The following is a 15,588-nucleotide window of genomic DNA, read 5'->3' as shown; positions in this document are numbered from 1 at the left end:
CAAATACCTCAGGTTATCCTTTATATGTGGAATCTTTAAAAAAAAAAAAAAGGCAAACTCATAGAAGTAAAGAGTAGAATGGTGGTTTCCAGGGGCTGGGAGAAAAGGGGAGAGGTTGGTGAAAGGTTATATAAACTTTGTTATTAAATGAATAAGGTATGAGGATCTAAGGATAGCACGGTGACTACAGTTGATAACAGTGCATTGTACAGTTGAAATTTAGGCAAGAAAATAAATCTTAAGCATCCTCACCAAAAAAAGGAAAAAAAAAAGTAAATATGTGAGATGATGGGTGTGTTGTGAAAATCCTTTACAAATTATTCATATATCAAACCATCACATTGTATACTCTAAGTACATTAAAATTTTATCAATTATACATCAATAAAACAAAAAAATTAATCCATTCTCATTTTAGAAAAGTAGATATGAAGGACATAGCTCAGGGAAAATGTCAGGTGATTGAAACAGCAAATAACTGCAAGCAAACACTGGGTAAACTGGATCTCACTGTTCTTCAATAAATGAAGGGGTGAGGATCTCAAACATAAAGGATGTTGACCAATATCATCCACCTCCTTCCCCATTAAGATAAAAAACGCAAAGAGAAAGTGGGAGCAGCAGTTTTTGATAACTCTGCCATATCCAGAATGCTTAAATGCTTAATCTTGTGCTATTCCACTGCCCTCTGCTGGATGTGATAATTCTGACCTCAAAACCAGAAGTTCTAGAGTGGCAGCAATTGTAATCATTATCGTCATCACACTAGCTACAGCATGAATGTCAAGCACTGTGCTAAGTGCTTTACATGCATCATCATCTTCAACCCTCCTAACAATTCTATGGCTAGAAAATGTTAGCCTCTCTTTGTAGGTGAGGTATCTGGAGGTTCAGAACCAAGGTCACACAATTAAAGGGAACTGGGAATTCAATATTGGCTCTAGAGACAGCTCTTAGCTACTTCCTCTTCCCTAAATATAAACTTCATGCTATCAGCTGTACTGGGAGACAAATCTGAAAAGGTATTACTTTCTGAGACCAGCTGATTCACTATTAACAATGGAATCACAAAAATGATTTTTATTTTAAAAAGCTCCCCCAAAATATCCTCCTCTAATTTTTCCTTAAGAAGCCCCAAAAGTTATCAAAAAGGAAGTTTACTCCTCAACTACGGGCAAGAGAGTGTTTCTCAAGAATTTCTCAAAGTGTGATCCATGAATCAACCTCCTTCATTAAAATCTTGTGAGTTGCTGGTTCAATACACAGAACCCCAGGCACCAGGATGTGTCACGGAAGTAGAGAGGACAGGACTTGCTACTAAGAGATGTGATATGTATTAGTGGGAGAGGGGTGGACAGAGAGAAAGAGTATGACTCCAGGAATTTTGGCTCAGTAACTGGGGGGCTGGTAGTGACGTCAAGTGTGGAAAATTGGAAGAAGTGAGTGGTTTTTTATTGTTAGCAGTTCAGTTGTGGTAGTTGCTGTTTGGCAGTGAATATAAAATCAGGAGTTTTGGCTTAGACATGTTATGTTTGAGATGTCAAATAGTATAACCAAATAAAAATGGAAAACAGGAAACTACAAAGGAAATAACTAACTTTTAAAACTTACAATATGTTTAAGATCTATCCATGTTGTTTCATGTGTATCTATTATGTATCCAATTGCTGTACAGTACCTGGTATCCCTACCAATGATTAATCCCCAGATTGCTTCCAACTCCTGTCACCATAAACAAAACAGCAATGAACATTCTATAGGTTCCCTGTAATATAATAATAAATATATATGTTGGTCTCTGTCTCCAGTTCCTAATACAGGGCTCCTAAGATCCTTAAAAATTCCTAAGTGATAAGAGCACTAAGAATATCTTTGGACTTCCCTGGTGGTGCAGTGGTTAAGAATCCTCCTGCCAATGCAGGGGACATGGGTTCGAGCCCTGGTCCGGGAAGATGCCACATGCCGCGGAGCAACTAAGCCTGTGCACCCCAACTACTGAGTCTGCGCTCTAGAGCCTGCAGGCCACAACTACTGAGCCCGTGTGTCACAACTACTGAAGCCCGTGTGCCTAGAGCCCGTGCTCCCCAACAAAAAGAAGCCACCGCGATGACAGCCTGCACACTTCAACGAAGAGTAGCCCCCGCTCGCCACAACTAGAGAAAGCCCGCACGCAGCAACGAAGACCCATTGCAGCCAAAACTAAATAAATAAAATAAATATATTTTAAAAAATAAAATATATTTTAAAAAATAAAGTAAATAAAGTTAAAAAAAAGAACATCTTTTGTTCTGTCAAGGTAATTCTAGGTGGACTCTTTAATCGGGGCTCATAACCAGAAAGACAAAGCCGTGATTAGAAGCTTAGAATTTTCAGCCCCACCTCCCCATCCTCCAGAGAGGGAAGAAGGGCTAGAAACAGTTAATCATCAATCATGCCTATGTGAGGAATCCTCTATAAAATCCCAATAGTATGGTGTTTGGAGAGCTTTCAGTTTGGCGAACACATCCACTCTGAGAGGGTGATGTCCCCGCACTGCGCAGCAACAGAAGCTTCTGGACCCAGGACCTTCCTAGACCTCACCCTTCATCTAGCTGTTCATCTGTATCCTTCATGTCCTTTAATAACTGATAAATGTTGTGTTTCCCTGAGTTCTGTTAGCCACTTCAGCAAGATAATTGAATCTGAGGAGACATACTTAATGTGACCAGGTACTACCAGATTCCTCTCTAAAATGATGTACCACAAAGGAAACCATTGACAAAATGAAAAGACAACCTACTAAATGGGAGAAAATATTTGCAAATGATATGACTGATAAGGGGTTAATATCCAACAGATACAAATAGCCCATACAACTAAACATCAAAAAAACAAACAACCCAATTTAAAACTGGGTAGAAGAACAGAATAGACATTTTTCCAAAGAGGAAGTGCAGATGGCCAACAGGCACATGAAAAGATGTTCAATATCACTAATCATCAGGGAAATGTAAACCAAAACTACAATGAGACATCACCTCACACCTGTCAGGATGGCTATCACCAAGAAGAACACAACAGGGCTTCCCTGGTGGCGCAGTGGTTGAGAGTCCACCTGCCGATGCAGGGGACACGGGTTCGTGCCCTGGTCTGGGAAGATCTCACATGCCACGGAGCGGCTCGGCCCGTGAGCCATGGCCGCTGAGCCTGCGCATCCGGAGCCTGTGCTCTGCAGCGGGAGAGGCCACAACAGTGAGGCCCGCGTACCGCAAAAAAAAAAACAAAGAACACAACAAATGTTGGCAAGGATGTGGAGAAAAGGGAACTCTCTCACACTGTTGGCTGGTATGTAAACTAGTGCAGTCACTGTGGAAAACAGTATGGAGGTTTCCCAAAAAACTAAAAATAGAGCTACCATATGACTCAGCAATTCCACTCCTGAGTATATATCCAAAGAAAATGAAAATAACTCAAAAAGATACATGCACCCCAATGTTCATAGCAGCATTATTTACAATAGCCAAATACGGAAGCAACCTAAGTGTCCCTCAACAGATGAACAGGTAAAGAAGATATAGTATATATACACAATGGAATACTACTCAGCCATAAAAAAGAAATTTTGTCATTTGCAACAACACAGATGGACCTGGAGGATATTATGCTAAGTGAAATAAGTCAGCGAAAAGACAAATACTATATGATATCACTTATATGTGGAATCTAAAAAATTTTTAAAAAGAACGAATATAACAAAACAGAAAGAGACTCACAGATATAGAGAACCAACTAGTGGTTACCAGTGGAGAGAGGGGAGGGAGGAGGGGCAAGTCAGGGTTAGGTGATTTAGAGGCACAAACTACTATGTATGAAATAAATAAGCTACAAGGATATACTGTACAGAACAGGGAATATGGCGAATATAACAACTTTAATTGGCATATAACCTATAAAAATACTGAATCACTATGTTGTATACCTGAAACTAATATTGTAAATCAACTATACTTCAATAAAAAAAGAGGCAAGAACAAAAATAAAATGCACAAACAGCTCAAAAAAAATCTGTAGTTTTGTAGTATTGTATCAATGTTAATTTCTTAGTTTTGATAAATGTATCATGGTTATATAAAATATTAACATTAGAGGAAGCCAGATGAAGGGTGTATAGGACTTGCAATTTTTCTGTAAATCTAATATTATTTCAAAATAAAAAGTTATAAAACAAAAGAAAAAACCATTACCATTTGCTACTACTTATGCAAATTGAATGTTTAAAAATGCCACAAAGCTAATATAAAAAATAAACTAGGTGCAAAGACTTGTAAGATTGCCATGCGTAATCTGAAACCCAATTCTAAGTTCGTTAAAACAACTTTATCAAACCAACCCCATTTTTCTTAATGAGTGCTAGAAATCTGAACTCATAAAAACACATTTATACCATTAACATATCCACTTTTAGAGTCATGTACCACAATGTTCACTGCAGCACTATTTACAAAAGCCAGGACATGGAAGCAACCTAAGTGTCCATCGACAGATGAATGGATAAAGAAGATGTGGCACATATATACAATGGAATATTACTCGGCCATAAAATGGAACAAAATTGAGTTATTTGTAATGAGGTGGATGGACCTAGAGTCTGTAATACAGAGTGAAGTAAGTCAGAAAGAGAAAAACAAATACCGTATGCTAACACATATATATGGAATCTTAAAAAAAAAAAAAAAGGTTCTGACAAACCCAGGACAGGAATAAAGACGCAGATGTAGAGAATGGACTTGAGGACACGGGGAGGGGGAAGGGTAAGTTGGGATGAAGTGAGAGAGTAGCACTGACATATATACACTATCAAATGTAAAACAGATAGATACTGGGAAGCAGCTGCATCGCACAAGGAGATCAGCTCAGTGCTTTGTGACCACCTAGAGGGGTGGGATAGGAAGGTTGGGAGGGAGGGGATATGGGTATGTCTGTATACATACAGCTGATTCACTTTGTTATACAGCAGAAACTAACACAATATTGTAAAGCAATTATATTCCAATAAAGATGTTAAAAAAATCCACTTTTGTTTTATGCATTAGGCACCCATGTAAAGATTTCAATTGGAAAAAAAGATCTTCTGATTTATGCCACCTAGTGGTGATTGTGATAAATATGACTGCCAGCTTAAAAAAAAATGATTTGAAGGTATCTGTACTATAAATAAGGCTTAACTGGGAGAAAAATGTTGACAATGTGATAACATCTATTACTACATATCATTTAGATTACAGGTATTCAAAAATAGGATATTTCAGTAAAATCAGTTGGGAAGATTAATTCAAATAAAGCCAGAAGAGTAGCTTGCTGCCTACATGAGCAAGCAGGATATCTGATGTGTATTCTAAGATGACACCCATGTTTACATCTCTCTATTATGCCGTATCAAACACCACCTTAATTCTATCAAGATTTTCATTATGGAGAGCTCCTTAAAACACAAAAATTGGGTTACAATTGGAAAAGGGGTAAAAATGAAGGGGCATTGAAGGTAAGGCAAGTATTCTTGAATGATGAGGAATACAAAAACCAACCAAGAAACGAAGGTTCCTTAGAGGCCGGGTTAGCCACTCCCACTATGTGCAAGATGGAAAGAAAGGGGACGAGGGGGCAATGTGGGGTACGAAGAGAATGTAAGAGGAATCCTCAAAGGGCCTGGGTTCTACTCCTCGGCTCTCAGCGGGTGTCCCTGAGTAGAACCTCACTTAACCTTTCTGAACTCCCAGACCCATATCTATAAACTGATGTGATACAACAAAGGGATCCCTTTAAATTCTAATATTCTATCAGGCAATCACCATAGGAAAAATATTCCTGAATCTTTAATAAAAAAATAACTTTGGTGATACAAACTTAGTAAAACAATCCAGAAAGAAAATAAGTAACAGCACTTAACGCATTTCCTGGCACACAGTAAGTACTTCATCAATATTAACTACTAGCAGATAGGAGACTTAGGGAGATGGTCAGAGAGGGGAAACAAAAGGAACAGAAAGAAGGGAAGGTGAGTCTAGCATGAAGTATTTTCTAGCCCCAGCTCTCACATTATTACACATTTAAATATCTTCCTCATAAGTGTGAACCAAAAATACTCTTACCATCATTCTGTATGAGATACTTCTACACTTGAAGAATTATCATCTTTTGATAAGAAGCAAGAAAAACGGTCTCTTTACACTCATTTTATTAAACAAATAAGGCTGGTAGAGGAACTTTTATTTAATGCATAAACATATAATTCTCTTTATTAGAGAAATTGTACATATCGGTGAATATGGTCAATGGTCACATCTATGGGTTAATTCTTTAAAAATCAGAATCAATAATTAGGATAGATTCTATGCTCTCTTTGTTACATTGTGAAGTGTCTTGTGTAGTCATATTCTATTGTTGGAATGACAGCTTGTACAAATTTCAAGAAAATTAGAAGATACCTAAAGGTCTTTAGCTAAGGAAAACAGATTGGTAAATACTTCTATGATTTAAGCTAACATTGTAAGTATCCATTTTATTAAGCAATAACTCCTCAGAAAAAATACAGAAGACAAAATCTTAAATCAAGTATATTATATTAAAAAAATTCATTCATGCAATTGGTGTCTATTCAGCATGAGGCTCTCTATAAGAATGACTGACCCGGCCGCATTTAATATTTGCATGTAAGACTTCTTAATGAGTACAAGTTCACATTAGCCCAAATATTTTAATATAAAAATAAGGACAAGGTTGTACATGTTTAAATGATTGGGAGATGGTCTTTTTATTGCCTACAAGTTTGCTAGAGTATGTTAGAAAATGGGACAGTGTAAAGAATATAAAAATACTGAAGTAAAAGAACAAAAAATAAGTAAAAACCCTCCATAAGGAATGATTCTTGGTTAGTATATGTACTTGCCATATACTATACTGGAATAGTCTTTAATAAATCTGCTATACTGGACTGTCTTTAATAAATTCCTGAATTTTTTTCTATGTTCCACTGTACTTAGAAACATTAAGAGATTAATTTTTCTCAGGGGAATTGATGACAATTATGAATTATATATAGAGTCTTCCAAGTTGCTACACAGCTTCCAAAACAGAGATAAATGCTCAAATTATGCATAATAGAATTGTAAGAGTAATTCTGGTTTGGACCAAAAGTTCTTGGTTTGTTTCAGTATCAAATCAGCCCCATGTTTCTCTGAGGCACACATTCTATTACCAATGCTTAGTTTATCTGTAGTTCCAACACAGTGGTGACCCCTCAGTCTACATCTAACACTGAGTGGCAGGAACCACCAAGTCGAATGTCAATCTAGCATCAAACTAATTCAAGCTATTTGGTATTTAAATCATTGACTCTTGACTGCTTTTGATGAATCCATGCTATGGGTACGTGTACTTCAGGATCCAGTAGTTTACTTAACTCCTCTTGCTAACCCCAGAGAAATAAAGAGGTGCTCTTATCTGGAGAAAAATGAAAATACTACATTTGAAGACAACCTGAAATAGATTTCAGGTGCTTTACTTTTTAATTAACCTATTTATTTAATCTGAATTCTTTCTTTGCTTCAGAGACCTCAGACTGACAAAACCCAACTTTACTTTTACCTGATAGAAAAGTACGTTTTTGATAATATGTTAAATCAGAAATATACTTGAAAAGATATTCATGTGTTATCCTCTAAATTCACAGGTTATTCATCTTTCATCAACAGATTAAGCACTTTGAGTTTCTTTTCCATAAAGAGTTCACAGTTGTGCATACTCTCAGCCACTGCCTCAACAAACAAAAGCACTGGCAAGATGCCACCTAGAAGTACATATTGCTCTGAAGCTCTGTATCAAGGCAGAGCTAACTGGTGCACACAGGGACATGTGCTTATCAACTGAACAAGGCCAGAACTATCACAATGTAACATTTTCTAAATAAATTAAGGACTCCCACTAAGACTTCCAGATGTGTGGGGCTAAAATAAGTTATACTACTGTGCCTTAAAGTTTATACTAAATTTCCCAAAAAGGGGGAAAAAAAATCCCAGAAGCAATTTTCCTCTAGTCGCATACACAGGTAAGGATACATATGAACACCAAGTTCTCCCCCTCCTTCTGCAACAGTCTCAATGATTTTCTTCATCACCTCAGCATGCCTAAAAGCAAAAGAACACATCTTATTAGTATAGATCAATTGGATCAAAGTAGGAAAAGCAAGTTTTTGTTTGCGAAGAAACCTACATTATTACACCTATGTTATTACCGCCTGTGAATTAATTTTAATATATAATAGTACTATTGTAAAATATTCTCCTCCCTACTCCCCAACAAGCCAGATTGTTGAGTCATGCAGACAGTTTTATTGTAGCCACGGTAGTCACAAATGAACACAATGGGACTAGTTAGCTTTCCTATAATGGGGGTGGAAGGGAGGCAGGGCAGAAAATCAGAGAAAGGGAAATCATGCCAGGGCATAAATACAGAGCAAGGGCTTTCTGCTCTGAGAAACAAAAAAGAACCTAAACAGGCAAATTCAAAAAAGCTACATGGTTAACAGCTGGTCAAAAAAAACACAAAGATATTTATAAGGCTGTGATTTTGACTGTTTCAATGTTTAACAGAGAGTAAACCAAAACTGAGTTAAAGAAAAGCCAACTGGTCAGAGTTAAGAGGTTTATATATATATTTTTTCAGATTAAAATTATCTGATTCTATTTAGAAAAATTTTTTTGGCTTTATATAAAGAAGGATATTTATCTGAAGTTTTCCACAAATTTTTTTGTGGCCAACTGGTGAATCTCCTATGCTATAGAAAAAGGTGGCATCAAAGTAATTGCCTGAGCATATAATTGAGAAAAGGGCACTGTACAAAAGAAATGAACTTTTACACATATCCTGGCTTAAATAACACCACTTCAATTTTTATGAGTACAACCTTCATGAAAGAGGCAGTCAACTTAGAAGATGAGAATAAATGTATTGGCCCTGAGAATATGAAGACATAATCTGAGGCAGCCAACGGCAAGGCCTAAAATGCCCTTGCAGTCTCATTTTACAGGGCCCCAGCTTTTTTTTGCCTTATTTACATTATATTCCATAATACAGTCATTTACTAAAATGTTTAACATCACCAGTTAAATTATTTATCTCTTTTTCCCATTGAGTAAAGTTTATACTTCAGAAAGAGACCTGCCTCAGTTTGATAAGCTCTGTCCTAAACTCTCAAGCCATAAGAGGATCCAAAAAAATAACTCTCAAAAATGAAAACCTTTTAGATTAGGTAATTTTAGATAGTTTTAGTTTTAAACCAATGACTCTTGAAATACTTTTCATAGTTAGCATTATTAACACTCTTAATATAAATAAACTTGAAAAATGAACTAGACTTCCTATGGGATAGATTTTTGGAATAAAAAGGTTGTTAAAAATGAGAAGAAAATATTAAAGGATTTTTTAAAACAAGACTGTTGCCTCTAATTATTCAATGGAATATCAGCGTTTTCATCTGAAAAATACTGTTACCAAAATTGCTCAATGATTTGTAGAAGTTACCCATTAGAAATAACTGAAAGAATTTAGCATGTAATTTTTTTTTAAGGAAAATTCTAAGCAGATCATATATATAGATTCAGTTTCACTTATTTGGCCCTGTGAAAACACATTAATACAAAGAAATCCCAAATTATAAAATGTACTTGATTTGGTAGGGCTGAAAACCTCTTAATTGAAAAGTAAAGGAATAGAAATTCTACACACATCTCCCTTCACTAACCAATAAAAAGAGATAAATGGTCACCTAGAAAAAGCACAAAGTTAACTTTACATTGCACATTCGCAGAAAGATATATCACAATAGAGCAAACCATGTCTAAATGATTAGTATTTTTTAATCTAAAAAGGATCTTCCAAAGTATTCTTGGAGCTAATAACAGGAGTGAAATCACAAAGATCTATACTATAACTAAACATACACAAAGGACAAAAATTATTCTTAATGAATTTAAACTTAAAGGAAATTGGTAAGGTTTTTTTTCTTTGTCTTATATATTATTTAAGCACAAAAACATTCCTAAGGAAGATAAAAGAGAATTTTATTTATTAAGTAAATTTTTTCTGTTCGGGCACCATGTTTATACAGACTCCCAAGTAGTAAATCCATGAAGTATACACACACACACATGCACACAAATACACACACACACACACAGACACACCTGCATGGGTGAACTGAACACATAGGAGGTGGTGGAAGATGAGGGTGATTTTCAATGGTCACTGTTTTCTTCACATGATCTTGACTGATGTCTTCATACATGTGCTCAACTGTTAAAGGCTGCCGTTGCTAAAACCATAAAAAGTGCTTCATTTGAAATTATTGTTTAAAAACTTTTAGGCCTAAACTTCAGGGTTTATACTTATCCCCACCTCCCACATCACTTGCAGTTCTGAATTCTATACTATTTAGAATCACCAGATTATTTTGGGCCAAGGATTTATTTACACCAAGTAGGGAGGGAGGGAGGAGAGAGTCTGTCCATCAAGGTTATGTGACATCAGCCACCATCTAATACAGAAAAGATCCTACAAAAAGGCAGGTTCATGGCTATCAAAACATTTTATAACTTTCTAACATCTTTTAGGCCGATTTTGTTTTATTTTCTTGTTTCCCATTTATAGTCATTGGAATGACAGGTTAAACAAGTTACTTTTATTTCAGTTATCCTTTAATTCAATTAAGTGAAATTCTTAAGGAAAAAAACTACATGCAATATGATCATTCTACAAATGCCTATATATCCAATAGATATAATCTCAAACAAAATTTAATACAACAAACCAACTTCAATTTTCCTCACATTTTGAAGGGATAAATAAGCTCAGGGACCAAGAAATAAATGTAACAGATTATTTCTGTTTAATTCTTAGCAGTGGTGGTGTTACAATGGATAATTCAGTTTCTTCAAAATAAGAATCAAACTCAACATAAATCACAAAATTATAAAACAAATGATTTGTAAAATTTAAAAGGCAAAAGTATATATCCATGGGCCTAATGACAAAAGAATTCAACACAAAAATTTAAAATATTTACATTAAAATGTCTTTCTTTATTTTTACCTCATCATAGCCGAACAACCATAGTCGTGGTGTCTGGTAGTATTTATCATAAGTGATGTAAAGGTCATAAGTTCTGGTTTGCAAAATAGCATCTTCACCTCCAGCATCAGTTTTAGCTTTACAAGCTTCTACTAGTTTCCTTGTATCTAGAGTAGCCTGGTAATAGTGGAGAAAAATTTACAACCATTAAAATCACTATGAATGTCTTGTTTTAGAAAATCTATTTTTCCCATCCCATATATTTTTTATTCAACAGCAGATATAACAAAATTTAAAGCTAAAATGTTATATACTGTAAACAATGTACACATATTAAAAACTCATTTGATAGATCAAGATATTAAGAACACTAATCCCCAAGTTTACTCATTAAAAATTAACTAAAGAAAAAACTTGATTTACAAACCTCATCTGTTTCCAACAATCCACTCTCTTCATATTCTGTTTAAAAAAGCAACAAAAGATTAATCAAGTTCGAAGTAATTTCCTAAACCAAATTACATATTACTTCAGAGTATCATTCAAAACCTGGGTTTTTGCTTTTGTTCTGACTGAAGATATTGAATAAACATGAGGGAGCTAATTCTATACTTCTAAAGCAGCAGACACTTTACCTGACAAAGCCAGAGAAAGTTAGCAGGCTTAAGGCTTGGCCTGTGCTACAACAGTCTATTACTAATACCAACTGGCACAATAATACTGCAGAGCCCTAGGTGACTCCATAGGGTGCACAAGGCTATTTATAGAATTGCATAAAATGTGCTCGTTAAAGTCATCACTGACTTCCACTTGGCTGAATCCAGTGGTCAATTCCCAGTTTTCATCTTAATCGACCTCTCAGGAACATCTGGCATGATTTATTCCCTCTTCCTTGGAACGTTTTCTTTCCTCAGCCTTTAAGATACTACATTTTCCTGGCTTTCCTCCCACCTCACTAGCTTCTCCTTCACTATCTCCTATGCTGGTTCCCCTTCATCATCTATAGTAACTACGGGCTCAGTTTTTGGACCTTGTCTCTTCTTTATCCACACTTACTCCCTTGATGATTTCATCTAGTCCCAAGGGCTTTAAATGCTGATGACTCTTAAATTTATTCCCTGACTGCAAACATGGATACCTAATTGTTTACTTAGGACTACAATGAGTGACTAAGGAGCACAGCAAATATCACATGTCAAAAACTTAGCTCCTGACTCCCCCTCCAAAGCCATTCACTCCTACAGTTTTCCCCATCTCAATAATGACATCTTTCCAGACATTTGGGTCAAAAACCTTGGAGTCACACTTGAGTACTCTCTCTCCCTCATGTCACATCCAATCCAGCAACAAATCCTTTTTTGGCCCTACCCTCAAAATATGTCCAGAATCTGCAGCTTCTCATCACTTCCAATTCCTACTCGAGGCCATGCCACAGTCATTTCTTGCCTAGATTATCAAAATAGCCACCCAACTGTTGTCCCTATCCCTTCACTCTATTCTCAACACTGAAGTCACAGTGATTCTGTTGAGATGTTAAATCTCGTTCTCAGCTGTTCCTCTACTTAGAAAAACCCTCCAATGGCTTCTTGTCTCACTCTGAGTTAAAGCCAGGGCCCTACAAGATCTGGTCCCCGGGTTACCTCTCTGATTCCATGCCTTATTACTCTCCCCTCTCTCCTCTCTAGACATAGGAGCCTCCTTGCAGTATTTTATACAAGCCACACATGCTCCCACTTCAGGGCCTTTGCACTCTTCCTCAGATATCCAAACAGCTTGTCCGTTCACTTCCTGCCAGACTTTACTTAAAAGGTATATCCTCAATGAGGTTCTTCCTTGACTAACCTATTTAAAAATTACAACACTCATCGTACTACAAGACTCCCTATCCCCTCCCACCTTTATTTTTCTCCCTAACACTTATAACCATCTAAGACAGTATATATTTTGCTTATCTACTGTTTTTTGTCTGTGTCCCCTAAATCAAATATTAGCTCCGTGAGATCATGTCTACTGCTTTGTCTCCAGCACCAAATACAGTATCTGATACATAGATACTGTATTGCTTGATAAATATTTGATGAACAATGGATGAAAATTAACTGTTATATTAGATACCAACAACACTGTTTTTAAGCAAAATTCCATATATAGCAATTGTTTCTTTAACTCTATCCAAGGGAAATGTAACAAACATACTAAAAGGCTGCCAGATATTTAAGGCAGTCCCACAGCTTGTACTCTAAAAACAGTATTTTATTCATAAGGTTCCCCACTCCAACCGGGACAACTGTGTGCCATTCAGAGACAAATGGAACCCAGAAAGAGTATTTGTACAGAAGGTGGTTCTGACAATTATGAGACATCCACGTAGAAATGAAACTAAACAAGTAGATATGAAATTCAGGAGATCTGGGTTGGGGGTTTAGACATGGATGTCTTGAGCGCAGAAATGGTATATGAGGTTGCTGTGAGCAATTTCGGTTACAAGTAACTCATTTGGATTTCCTCAAAGAATAGGAGTACACAGTGGAAATAAGGACAAGACTCTTACTAGAATTCAGGAACAGATATACAGCTAGGTTTCACAGAAACTCAAAGTAATTTAGGAAACAAAACTAAAAAAGGTACTTTTAAGTAAAGGCTATGCTGGTTGATTAGGCTATGCTGTCACCTCCTCATCATCGAACACCACTTGCCATTATGGTGCTTCAACTCTACTGACACTACCTTCTACATTTGCATTCTCTCTCACTAAATCCTATGTATTGGGAGGATTTAGCCACCTTACAGCCTCCAAAATATCTGCCCTGTCTTTTTTAAATCCTCTTCCTTTTTCCAACTAACCCTCTCTCTATACATACACATATTCATATTTAAACTCTCATAGAGAATCTAATGTAATTTATATACCATTTTTCCTGTTGTAAACAATTCTGTGCCAGACCACAGTATTCAATTACAGAAGTCATAAGAGTAGATAAAAATCTACCCAGGAGTGAGCAGAAAAAAAAAAAAGTGAAACCCCATGAAATAGTAACATTTAACAGTGAAGCAGAAGTAAAAGAGCCCAGCAAGATGACTTTTTACAAGAAACAGTCAAGGAAAGAGGAGGAAAACCTTGTGTCAAAAAATCAAGGGAGGGGCTTCCCTGGTGGCGCAGTGGTTGAGAGTCTGCCTGCCGATGCAGGGGACACGGGTTTGGGACATGGGTTCGTGCCCCGGTCTGGGAAGATCCCACATGCCGCGGAGCGGCTGGGTCCATGAGCCATGGCCGCTGAGCCTGCGCGTCCGGAGCCTGTGCTCCGCAACAGGAGAGGCCACAACAGTGAGAGGCCCATGTAATGCAAAAAAAAAAAAAAAAAAAATCAAGGGAGGAAAAAAAAGAGGAGGAAATGGTTAACAGGATCAAAGCCGTATACTTTTAGACCCGTATTACCGTGTTCTGTTAGTACAGTGGGTTTCAATCTCTTGTAACAATGATTCACTAATGCAGTGAGTCTCAGCTAGCAATCCTAGGAAGGCACTTCAGATTTTCAGGGAGCAGTGGGGGGATTCCATGTAGTTCAAAAGGCCCCATTAAGAATCACTATCATAAGGTTTTAGTAGTAAGATGTTATCAAAAAGGAAAAAGAAAATACTAAATGCCAGAACAAATTTTGTTCTGTTCTGAAAGAATTTAAGAATTAGCTTAAGAATCTGTGTCTTACGGCTGTACCCAGCATTAAAGATTTATGATCAGTACTGATCTCAGCAGAAATAATGCTATCACAGCTATGCTCTGGGTGAAGTAGAAGAGTCTAAGACCAAGATAAGTTCTGTGCTGATTAAATTTAAACTAAACAAATCCTCTCTAGGCTGTTAAATGTTAAATTTAGAACTCAATGGAGTAGAATTCTTAACTCACATCAATTACACCAATTCTAAAAGCAATATTCTATTGTGAGTAAAGCAAATCCGGAACACAATACCTTCCATATCTGCAGCTTCTCCTTCATCTTCCTCTTCCTCCTCCTCACATAATGCTGAGCAATCCTGGAGTTTTATACTGTCCTTTGAAATTGATTATATTTAAAGTCACTTAAATATGTTCATTAGTTCAAATACTGAGCACCCACATGCCGGCAGTGCTAACTAACCACTGTAAAAATAAGAGTGATAAGATAGTTCTTATGCTCAAGAAACTCCTCCATCAGATGACAAACCCATAAGCCAATCTTTAAGAGTGATGTGCTAAGTGCTGTGACTGAAAAATATAAAAGTATCATAGAAGCACCAAGTCATCTAAAAAAGTTGCCAGCTGCACTTCCAACAAAACAATACTTCTAGTTAAGCAATTCATTAGTATTAGAAAACCAATTCAAAGTTAACTTGCACACTTAAAGGAGAAAAAGCTATATATCTATAAATCACAATACATTTATAAGTTAAATTTATTATTATAAATATCATATTCTCTAATTTGTTAACATTCCTGACTGAATTAAG

General features: G+C 36.4%; 1 protein-coding gene across 1 annotated transcript in view; it reads right to left on the bottom strand.

Annotated features, from left to right (window-relative positions):
• Window positions 1-6,197: 6,197 nt before the first annotated feature.
• ATG3 (autophagy related 3) overlaps window positions 6,198-15,588 on the bottom strand; it is a 28,866-nt gene continuing 19,475 nt past the window's right edge. Inside the window, exons 7-12 of the mRNA XM_067738908.1 lie at window positions 15,072-15,153; window positions 11,531-11,565; window positions 11,125-11,280; window positions 10,221-10,348; window positions 8,094-8,162; window positions 6,198-6,464 (exon numbers count right to left, since the gene is read on the bottom strand). Coding sequence (XP_067595009.1) covers window positions 6,383-6,464; window positions 8,094-8,162; window positions 10,221-10,348; window positions 11,125-11,280; window positions 11,531-11,565; window positions 15,072-15,153 — 552 coding nt within the window. The 3' untranslated portion in view covers window positions 6,198-6,382. The remainder of the gene's footprint in view (window positions 6,465-8,093; window positions 8,163-10,220; window positions 10,349-11,124; window positions 11,281-11,530; window positions 11,566-15,071; window positions 15,154-15,588) is intronic.

The sequence above is a fragment of the Pseudorca crassidens genome, chromosome 5 (genome assembly GCF_039906515.1).
Source record: "Pseudorca crassidens isolate mPseCra1 chromosome 5, mPseCra1.hap1, whole genome shotgun sequence".
Lineage (NCBI taxonomy): Eukaryota > Metazoa > Chordata > Mammalia > Artiodactyla > Delphinidae > Pseudorca > Pseudorca crassidens.
This window is presented reverse-complemented; position numbering and strand designations above follow the sequence as displayed.